Source organism: Triticum aestivum, chromosome 4D (genome assembly GCF_018294505.1).
Source record: "Triticum aestivum cultivar Chinese Spring chromosome 4D, IWGSC CS RefSeq v2.1, whole genome shotgun sequence".
Lineage (NCBI taxonomy): Eukaryota > Viridiplantae > Streptophyta > Magnoliopsida > Poales > Poaceae > Triticum > Triticum aestivum.
The window spans coordinates 35,231,514-35,243,373 of NC_057805.1; the positions used below are offsets into that span (position 1 = coordinate 35,231,514).

General features: G+C 48.4%; 1 protein-coding gene across 1 annotated transcript; it reads right to left on the reverse strand.

Moving 5' to 3' along the window:
• Positions 1–1,130: 1,130 nt before the first annotated feature.
• On the reverse strand, positions 1,131–10,877 carry LOC123096620 (uncharacterized). Its single transcript, XM_044518383.1, has 8 exons — positions 10,788–10,877; positions 10,477–10,625; positions 9,707–9,921; positions 3,568–3,830; positions 3,046–3,472; positions 2,456–2,687; positions 1,864–2,167; positions 1,131–1,778 (listed from the first exon to the last, which is right to left on the reverse strand). Exons 1-8 carry the CDS (start codon positions 10,875–10,877, stop codon positions 1,131–1,133), a joined length of 2,328 nt encoding a protein of 775 aa, XP_044374318.1.
• Positions 10,878–11,860: the final 983 nt, after the last annotated feature.

Consider the following 11,860-nt stretch of genomic DNA (forward strand, 5'->3'; position numbering starts at 1 on the left):
CCTCCCTGGTGTTTTCAAATGCAGCACTTAAGACCTAAAGTACGCATGCCCATCACTAACTAAATCCGTGCCCGTTTCGGCGCCCTGCTGGTCGCGTCGTCTTCTTCCTCCACCTCACCCCCGCTTGTCGGGTGGACCCCTGATTCTTCACCTGCCTCCAGCCGATCCACACCATCGTCTTCGCCCACTGGCTCCAAATCTTCCGGGTCATGCTCGCCCCCACCTTCTTGCAGAGCACGGCACCCGCATCTGCACCATTTGTTTCAGCATCAGCCCAGATGCCAGCCTCGTCGCTCATCCCGATCTGCCCTTCCACAGATTCCTGCAACAAAAAACCAATTGGAAGTAACAATCAAACAAACACATACATCCATAAAATCTTCATCCTCACCCCCGGTTAGGCTCACCGTATCAGCTTCATTGTTCCCGTGCCCTGCTGCCGACGAGTCGCCACCCCCGACCTGCTGCACTTCTTCCCCGCCCACAGACTGGTTGCTCTCAGACGCTTCAACCTGGAAGACAGTGACATACAACTTCCATCAGCCACCAACCATGTGGGCGTACCACGGAAACATAGCAGCGCCCTGGTAGTTGCACTAACCTCATCGTTGATGAACGTTGGAGGCGACCATGCTAGGCCGGAGGTGAGCACTCCAGAGCTTGGCCAGCTGATGGATGGAGCCATTCCTGCTTGATCTACTACTAACAACACAACGCACTGGGGCGGCACTCACTCTGTGTCAAGGCTTTCCACACACCCCTCCCCCTCCCCACACCCCCCTATAAATACTAACTCCGGGTGGAAGATCCCGCCCGGACTCGGTTTGAATTTTGAACTCTCAAATTGCTCACACCACCCCCCATGCTGCACTGTATGGCCTGCCAGATGTCAACAACCTAGCTTCTCAGAACATCTATACGATGGGCACGTGTATTTTCTCTGGGACACACATATTGGACGGTAAAATGGAGGTACAGTGCAGTTCGCCTTACAATAAACCAAACTTGTCAAACACATTATTGGGACAGCCGCTTAGTTTTCTAACACGAGGACAATGACTCTCATCTACAAATCTGAAGATTTTCTACCCTCATGCTTCTACAGTTAAGAGAAAAATTCAGCCGTCGCACTACTGCTGCTGATCAGCTTGGTCGCAACCGACTCTGTCGCACGTGTTTTTCCTATGTCCCGCCACACCACAGTTGCTGCATCTACCTTCTTTCCTGGGCACCTTCGGCGCATCCCCTCGTTGCGGGCATGTAGTCCTCTTGTGTCCTGGCACCTTGCAAATGCTGCAAAATCTGCTCCTCTTGCTAAGCCCTTCGTATGGTGCCCTGTCTCTAGCATTGGTTGGGCGTCCTGCATTCCTCTTCTTAGCTGGAGGTTCGAGGCCCGCCATAGCGCTCCCCTCATCTTGATTCTTTCTTGTTGCCACATCAACCCATTTGCCGACGACTCCATTCGCTTGCTTCCTGTTATGGCCACGGTCTTCCAGGCCCAGCCCGTCCGTCTGCTTGTCGTACGGTGCCATCATAGTCATGGCTTGCTTGAACAAGCCCATCAAAGTATCGTACGCCTCGACACTGGCATCTCCCAACCTGACTAGCTCTAGCGCCTGCACGTACATTCGGTTGTGCCTGAATGTGAGCGTGCTAGTTGTTATCTGATCTCTCTGGTAGTGCTGCAGGTGCTCCGGCAAAATGTCTCTTGCATCCTTCATCCATCTTTTGACTATGTGTTTCTTTGGAATTGTCGTCATCCCCAAGTAGTCCATCACCTGGGATGCACAACAGAGGAATGGTCACTTAATATGCAGTTATCAGCGAGAAATGCTGCGATTAAATTCAGTTTTCCCTTATTACCTTCAAAACATGGCAGCACAGCATGCCCATGTGCTCGAACAATCCACATTCGCACTCGAACTCCTCACCACCGCTTAGCATTTTGACCATGAAAACTACTCTGCTCCACTTCTCTCGCTTCTCTGGCCTGGTGTGCATCGCCTTGTACAGAGAGTGCTTCTCGACCTCTTCTACTCGATAGCCTCCAGCCTCGTACAGGATTTGCCCGAATTGCTCGAACATTGCCCGCGTGTAGATCTTACTTGCATCTATCTCTATTGAAGAGTTCGTTCGCAACACCACACCGCCCTGAGTCCACGGAATGCTTCAGTGATTAGGCTCAATCAAAAAAAAACTTAGTGCTTACAAATTTCCCAAGTAACTTACCAGCTTCGTTCGCTTTTCCTCGTAACTTTCGTCCGATGCACGGTCAAACTGCAACCTCATGTACTGCCTCACGAACTTGTGCATCAGGGAACCCGAAGGCACATAGCTCTTCAGCATATGGTTCGCACTCTCACTCCGCTGTGTGCTCGTCATCTTGGCGCAGAAAACACCCTTGAAGTACGGCTTTGCCCATTTTTCTCTGATCTCATACAGATTTGTCATATACTGGTGTGTTTTCAGGTTGTGCTTCTCCACCAGTTGTGTCCAAGCCTCCTCGAACTCCTCTACCATCAGCATGTGGTCTACCACTTTATGAAATTCCTGCCTAAACTCATTTCTTTGCGCAAACATTGCGCCCAAACTTTCCTTGGCTTTCTTCAACACATGCCACTTACACCACCGATGCACTGTGTTCGGAAGTACAATCTTAATAGCCACCTCCATAGCCCGGCACTGATCTGCAGTTTTGACCGGCTCACATGTGAGTACACTTGATGGTAATAATGAATCCAGAATGGAAAATGAAAATTGCAAATTGCCCTACCAACTCACCTGTAAGTATGGTTCGGGGTGCCACACCGCCCATCATCCTCACAAACTCTGTGAACACCCACTCAAAGCTCTCAACCTGTTCACCCCTCAACAACACCCCTCCAAGGAGTATGCTCTAGTAGTGGTTGTTCACCCCAATGAATAGACCGAATGGCATATCGTACAGGTTAGTCCTGTAAGTTGTGTCGAACGTCACGACATCCCCAAAAAATTTGTACTTCAACCGACTATCCCCACTTGCCCAAATTAGATTCCTTATTTTGCTCTGTTCATCCGCTTGTACCCTAAATAAGAACTCCGGATCTTTTGACCCTAACTCATCAAACACCTCAATTGTTTTCTGAACATCATCGTCAGCTTCCTCCTGGCTTATCTGGCCACACAGGTGCCTCAGAGATCTCTTCGTGAATGGAACATTCTCGACCGTGCCAAAGAACCCCCCGATTATGCTGTACACCTTGCTTAGGTTGATGTTGTTCTTCCTTAGGTTCCGAACCAGGTCCCTAGTGTACACGTCTATGTGTTTGTGAGAAGGCCAGTGCAACATCTCCCCACAATTTGGAGTCAACACATGGTTGTGCTTAACTCTATGCTCAGTAATGTACCACCCATTGTCGGACGTCCTTAACAACCTAATCATAGCACGGCACTCGCATCGACACGATCGTGAGTTCTCCCTCAGTGGTTTCCCCTGATCAACACATAAACAGAACAAAGTATCTAAGTTAGCATGCGCCATTAATCGACAATCAGTGAGCAATAAATTCTGCTTAAACAACTACTTGCCGAGCATCCACACACAATCTCTTGCATTGTTTTCCTCTTGTCTGGGTTCAGGCTGCTCTTGTCGTATCTGATGCCGAACCCATGCTCCCACGAATACAAATTGTAGAAGTCATACGCTTCTGTCAGTGAGTCGAATGTTGTCCCTAGTTCAGGCTCCACCACATGATCACCTTCTCTTTCTGCGAAACCTCTGATGGATTTCTCGAGGGCACCCATCCTCCCGGGACATGGTGCCCTCTCGATTGGATTAGCACCAACACGCACTCTGCATGTATTTTGGGTACAATTTAGAATGCACGTATAAGACAAATCATTGCCACTGCGTCCTATTGCCTGTTCTATCACCCTAACAAAGTAAAGGAACTTCAGCCCGTGGCACTACCTCTTCCCCCTGGTCTAGCCCCATTCAATGCACAAATGTTTCAGTATCATACAATTACGACTATATCTGGAACTCTAAACCCACCAAGACAGCCCTTCCCTGCTACATTTTTCCTCCGTTCTCTTCTAACTGAAATTATGCCATCTAAATTTCTCTACAAGATTGCTTACGGTCTGTGTCATGCAAGTAAAGTAGCCAAACAAAGACTGTATGGATATCCCCCTTAAACTCCCCAGACCAGTAAGCTTAAGAGCCTAGTTTCTTCAGGAGCATGTACGACAATTTTCTACCTAGTCGTACTAACGAAAAAAAACAAGAATCAGGATACGGCAGGTATAAACTGATTTCTGTTAGGCATGTACCTCCTAATCCATCCAGGCGTCTTCGGATCTGGCTTCACGGCCGACTCGTCGGACTCCGCCGGCGCGCTGTCACCGCTCGCCTCAGCGGGCGCTCCTCCACAACTGTCGTGCGCAGCAACTGAAGAATCCCCCACAGCTGCGAAGACACCTCCGTGCACCTCGCTCCCGTCGTCCTCCAGGGAAATCGCCGGAGAGCCCGGCGGCGACCGAAAGATAGGCAACCTGCACACGCCGGCCAGATCTGTCATCCAGGCACGCCGAACTGCCTCCAGCGATGGACAACGACGCGGCTAGGTGTAGTCGATGGAGAGAACGTACCTGCTGACCGGATGCAGAGGGAAATCCCTGGCCGCCGCCGCTGCTGCTTCTGTCCCCGCCGCTGCCGTCGACCCAGTCGGCCGTAGATCCATCGTAGCACACCACTACTCTGTTTTTCCCCTGCCCCTTTTTCTTACTCCCCCAGCCCGCACCCGTGCTATACGCATAGACGTCACCCGACCGACGCATTTGTGTGTCGCGTAATCCGTGCCGCCATGCTTCAGCTCATCGTACGTGTCGAAAAAATTTGGACCATGGTCCACTACCGACAAACGAAACCGAGACCGCCGGTCCACCTTCCTGCCCCGTTCACCCCGCGCGGGTCCGACCTGTGTCAGACATACGTCCCGGCATACTAGCTGCGTACGCTTCTACGATCTCCGCCCCGCGCCGCATGCAATACGGCATTTTCCAGCGCTCGCACCGGCCCAACATTAAATGTGACTCACCTGCCGATCAGGCCTTCTGGACGAGCGGGATAATGGGATCATATGGTAGTACGACCAAAAACGCTGCGTCCCACTTTCTGGTGCTTTTTAACAATTGTTTTCGTGAGCAGAAAGTTTCTGTCTTTTTCAGCAAGATCAAATAATTATCATCCAAGAAGATCCTATAGGTCTTACTTGGCACAAACACTAATTAAAACATAAAACCACATCTAACCAGATGCTAGATGATTTATTTATTACTAAACAGGAACAAAAAGCAAGGAACAAAAATAAAATTGGGTTGCCTCCCAACAAGCGCTAACGTTTAACGCCCCTAGCTAGGCATGATGATTTCAATGATGCTCACCTAAAAGATAAGAATTGAAACATAAAGAGAGCATCATGAAGAATATGACTAGCATATTTAAGTCTAACCCACTTCCTATGCATAGGGATTTTTGTTGGGAATCGTAGCATAATTTTAAAATTTTCCTACGCTCACCAAGATGCATCTATGGAGTATACTAGCAACGAGGGGAAAGGAGTGCATCTACATACTCTTGTAGATCGCGAGCAGAAGCGTTCCAATGAACGTGGATGACGGAGTCGTACTCGCCGTGATCCAAATCACCGATGACCGAGTGCCGAACGGACGGCACCTCCGCGTTCAACACACGTACGGTGCAGCGACGTCTCCTCCTTATTGATCCAGCAAGGGGGAAGGAGAGGTTGATGAAGATCCAGCAGCACGACGGCGTGGTGGTGGATATAGCGGGTCTCCGGCAGGGCTTCGCCGAGCTTCTGCGAGAGAGAGAGAGGTGTTGCAGGGGAGGAGGGAGGCGCCCAAGGCTGTAGGTTGCTGCCCTCCCTCCCCCCCACTATTTATAGGACCCCTGGGGGGGGCCAGCCCTTGGGAGATCAGATCTCCAAGGGGGGCGGCGGCCAAGTGGGGGGGAAGGGGTGCCTTGCCCCCCAAGGCAAGGGGGAAGCTCCCCCCCTAGGGTTCCCAACCCTAGGCGCATGGGGGAGGCCCAAGGGGGGCGCCCCAGCCCACTAAGGGCTGGTTCCCTTCCACTTTCAGCCCACGGGGCCCTCCAGGATAGGTGGCCCCACCCGGTGGACCCCCGGGACCCTTCCGGTGGTCCCGGTACAATACCGGTAACCCCCGAAACTTTCCCGGTGGCCGAAATTGGACTTCCTATATATAATTCTTCACCTCCGGACCATTCCGGAACCTCTCGTGACGTCCGGGATCTCATCCGGGACTCCGAACAACTTTCGGGTTTCCGCATACATATATCTCTACAACCCTAGCGTCACCGAACCTTAAGTGTGTAGACCCTACGGGTTCGGGAGACATGCAGACATGACCGAGACGCCTGTCCGGTCAATAACCAACAGCGGGATCTGGATACCCATGTTGGCTCCCACATGCTCCACGATGATCTCATCGGATGAACCACGGTGTCGAGGATTCAATCAATCCGTATGCAATTCCCTTTGTCAATCGGTATGTTACTTGCCCGAGATTCGATCGTCGGTATCCCAATACCTTGTTCAATCTCGTTACCGGCAAGTCTCTTTACTCGTACCGCAATGCATGATCCCGTGACTAACGCCTTAGTCACATTGAGCTCATTATGATGATGCATTACCGAGTGGGCCCAGAGATACCTCTCCGTCACACGGAGTGACAAATCCCAGTCTCGATCCGTGCCAACCCAACAGACACTTTCGGAGATACCCGTAATGCACCTTTATAGTCACCCAGTTACGTTGTGACGTTTGGCACACCCAAAGCACTCCTACGGTATCCGGGAGTTGCACGATCTCATGGTCTAAGGAAAAGATACTTGACATTGGAAAAGCTCTAGCAAACGAAACTACACGATCTTTTATGCTATGCTTAAGATTGGGTCTTGTCCATCACATCATTCTCCTAATGATGTGATCCCGTTATCAATGACATCCAATGTCCATAGTCAGGAAACCATGACTATCTGTTGATCAACGAGCTAGTCAGCTAGAGGCTTAGTCGGGACACGTTGTGGTCTATGCATTCACACATGTATTACGATTTCCGGACAATACAATTATAGCATGAATAATAGACTATTATCATGAACAAAGAAATATAATAATAACCTTTTATTATTGCCTCTAGGGCATATTTCCAACAGTCTCCCACTTGCACTAGAGTCAATAATCTAGTTACATTGTGATGAATCGAACACCCATTGCGTCCTGGTGTTGATCATGTTTTGCCCTAGGGAGAGGTTTAGTCAACGGATCTGCTACATTCAGGTCCGTGTGTACTTTACAAATATCTATGTCTCCATTTTGAACACTTTCACGAATGGAGTTGAAGCGACGCTTGATATGCCTGGTCTTCCTGCGAAACCTGGGCTCCTTCGCAAGGGCAATAGCTCCAGTGTTGTCACAGAAGAGAGTCATTGGGCCCGACGCATTGGGAATCACCCCTAGGTCGGTAATGAACTCCTTCATCCAGACTGCTTCCTGTGCTGCCTCCGAGGCTGCCATGTATTCCGCTTCACATGTAGATCCCGCCACGACGCTTTGCTTGCAACTGCACCAGCTTACTGCTCCTCCATTCAAAATATACACGTATCCGGTCTGTGACTTCGAGTCATCCAGATCTGTGTCGAAGCTAGCGTCGACGTAACCCTTTACGACGAGCTCTTCGTCACCTCCATAAACGAGAAACATATCCTTAGTCCTCTTCAGGTACTTCAGGATATTCTTGACCGCTGTCCAGTGTTCCTTGCCGGGATTACTTTGGTACCTTCCTACCAAACTTACGGCAAGGTTTACATCAGGTCTGGTACACAGCATGGCATACATAATAGACCCTATGGCCGAGGCATAGGGGATGACACTCATCTCTTCTATATCTTCTGCCGTGGTCGGGCATTAAGCCGTGCTCAATTGCACACCTTGCAATACAGGCAAGAACCCCTTCTTGGACTGATCCATACTGAACTTCTTCAATATCTTGTCAAGGTATGTACTCTGTGGAAGACCAATGAGGCGTCTTGATCTATCTCTATAGATCTTGATGCCTAATAAATAAGCAGCTTCTCCAAGGTCCTTCATTGAAAAACACTTATTCAAATAGGCCTTTATACTTTCCAAGAATTCTATATCATTTCCCATCAATAGTATGTCATCCACATATAATATGAGAAATGCTACAGAGCTCCCACTCACTTTCTTGTAAACACAGGCTTCTCCATAAGTCTGTGTAAACCCAAACGCTTTGATCATCTCATCAAAGCGAATGTTCCAACTCCGAGATGCTTGCACCAGCCCATAGATTGAGCGCTGGAGCTTGCACACTTTGTTAGCATTCTTAGGATCGACAAAACCTTCCGGCTGCATCATATACAACTCTTCCTTAAGGAAGCCGTTAAGGAATGCTGTTTTGACGTCCATCTGCCATATCTCATAATCATAGTATGCGGCAGTTGCTAACATGATTCGGACGGACTTTAGCTTCGCTACGGGTGAGAAAGTCTCATCGTAGTCAACCCCTTGAACTTGTCGATAACCCTTAGCGACAAGTCGAGCTTTGTAGATGGTCACATTACCATCCGCGTCCGTCTTCTTCTTAAAGATCCATTTGTTTTCTATGGCTCGCCGCTCATCGGGCAAGTCAGTCAAAGTCCATACTTTGTTTTCATACATGGATTCTATCTCGGATTTCATGGCTTCTAGCCATTTGTCGGAATCCGGGCCTGCCATTGCTTCTTCACAGTTCGAAGGTTCACCGTTGTCTAACAACATGATTTCCAGGACAGGGTTGCCGTACCACTCTGGTGCGGAACGTGTCCTTGTGGACCTACGAAGTTCAGTAACTTGATCCGAAGCTTCATGATCATCATCATTAACTTCCTCCCCAGTCGGTGTAGGCACCACATGAACATTTTCCCGCGCTGCGCTACTTTCCGGTTCGGAAGGGGTGACTATCACCTCATCAAGTTCCACTTTCCTCCCACTCAATTCTTTCGAGAGAAACTCCTTCTCCAGAAAGGACCCGTTCTTGGCAATGAAGATCTTTCCTTCGGATCTGAGGTAGAAGGTATACCCAATAGTTTCCTTAGGGTATCCTATGAAGACGCATTTTTCCGATTTGGGTTCGAGCTTTTCAGGTTGAAGTTTCTTGACATAAGCATCGCATCCCCAAACTTTTAGAAACGACAGCTTAGGTTTCTTCCCAAACCATAATTCATACGGTGTCGTCTCAACGGATTTCGACGGAGCCCTATTTAAAGTGAATGCGGCAGTCTCTAAAGCATAACCCCAAAATGAGAGCGGTAAATCGGTAAGAGACATCATAGATCGCACCATATCCAATAGAGTGCGATTACGACGTTCGGACACACCGTTTCTCTGAGGTGTTCCAGGCGGCGTGAGTTGTGAAACTATTCCACATTTCCTTAAGTGTGCACCAAACTCGTGACTTAAATATTCTCCACCACGATCTGATCGTAAGAATTTTATTTTCCTGTCATGTTGATTCTCAACTTCACTCTGAAATTCCTTGAACTTTTCAAAGGTTTCAGACTTGTGTTTCATTAGGTAGACATACCCATATCTACTTAAATCATCAGTGAGAGTGAGAACATAACGATATCCTCCGCGAGCCTCAACACTCATTGGACCGCACACATCGGTATGTATGATTTCCAATAAGTTGGTTGCTCGCTCCATTGTTCCGGAGAACGGAGTCTTGGTCATCTTACCCATGAGGCATGGTTCGCACGTGTCAAATGATTCATAATCAAGAGACTCCAAAAGTCCATCTGCATGGAGCTTCTTCATGCGCTTGACACCAATGTGACCAAGGCAGCAGTGCCACAAGTATGTGGGACTATCGTTATCAACTTTACATCTTTTGGTATTCACACTATGAACATGTGTAACATCACGTTCGAGATTCATCAAAAATAAACCATTGACCAGCGGGGCATGACCATAAAACATATCTCTCAAATAAATAGAACAACCATTATTCTCGGATTTAAATGAGTAGCCATCTCGGATTAAACGAGATCCAGATACAATGTTCATGCTCAAAGCTGGCACTAAATAACAATTATTGAGGTTTAAAACTAATCCCGTAGGTAGATGCAGAGGCAGCGTGCCGACGGCGATCACATCGACCTTGGAACCATTCCCGACGCGCATCGTCACCTCGTCCTTCGCCAGTCTCCGTTTATTCCGTAGTTCCTGTTTTGAGTTACAAATATGAGCAACCGCACCGGTATCAAATACCCAGGAGCTACTACGAGTACTGGTAAGGTACACATCAATTACATGTATATCACATATACCTTTGGTGTTGCCGGCCTTCTTCTTGTCCGCTAAGTATTTGGGGCAGTTCCGCTTCCAGTGACCACTTCCCTTGCAATAAAAGCACTCAGTCTCGGGCTTGGGTCCATTCTTTGACTTCTTCCCAGTAACTGGTTTACCGGGCGCGGCAACTCCCTTGCCGTCCTTCTTGAAGTTCTTCTTACCCTTGCCCTTCTTGAACTTAGTGGTTTTATTCACCATCAACACTTGATGTTCTTTTCTGATCTCTACCTCAGCTGATTTCAGCATTGAATATACCTCAGGAATGGTCTTTTCCATCCCCTGCATATTGAAGTTCATCACAAAGCTCTTGTAGCTTGGTGGAAGCGACTGGAGGATTCTGTCAATGACCGCGTCATCCGGGAGATTGACTCCCAGCTGAGACAAGCGGTTATGCAACCCAGACATTCTGAGTATGTGCTCACTAACAGAACTGTTCTCCTCCATTTTACAGCTGAAGAACTTGTCGGAGACATCATATCTCTCGACCCGGGCATGAGCTTGAAAAACTAATTTCAGCTCCTCGAACATCTCATATGCTCCATGTTTCTCAAAACGCTTTTGGAGACCCGGTTCTAGGCTGTAAAGCATGCCGCACTGAACGAGGGAGTAATCATCAGCACGTGATTGCCAAGCGTTCATAACGTCTTGGTTCTCTGGGATTGGTGCTTCACCTAGCGGTGCTTCTAAGACATAATCTTTCTTGGCTACTATGAGGATGATCCTCAGGTTCCGGACCCAGTCCGTATAGTTGCTGCCATCATCTTTCAGCTTGGTTTTCTCTAGGAACACGTTGAAATTGAGGACAACGTTGGCCATTTGATCTACAATACATAGTGTAAAGGTTTTTAGACTAAGTTCATGATAATTGAGTTCATCTAATCAAATTATTTAATGAACTCCCACTCAGATAGACATCCCTCTCGTCATCTAAGTGAAACATGATCCGAGCTTAACTAGGCCGTGTCCGATCATCACGTGAGACGGACTAGTCAAGATCGGTGAACATCTCCATGTTGATCGTATCTTCTATACGACTCATGCTCGACCTTTCGGTCCTCCGTGTTCCGAGGCCATGTCTGTACATGCTAGGCTCGTCAAGTCAACCTAAGTGTATTGCGTGTGTTCCGAGGCCCTGTCTGTACATGGTAGGCTCGTCAACACCCGTTGTATTCGAACGTTAGAATCTATCACACCCGATCATCACGTGGTGCTTCGAAACAACGAACCTTCGCAACGGTGCACAGTTAGGGTGAACACTTTCTTGAAATTATTATAAGGGATCATCCTACTTGCTACCGTCGTTCTAAGCAAATAAGATGCAAAAACATGATAAACATCACATGCAATCAAATAGTGACATGATATGGCCAATGTCATCATGCTCCTTTGATCTCCATCTTCGGGGCACCATGATCATCTTCGTCACC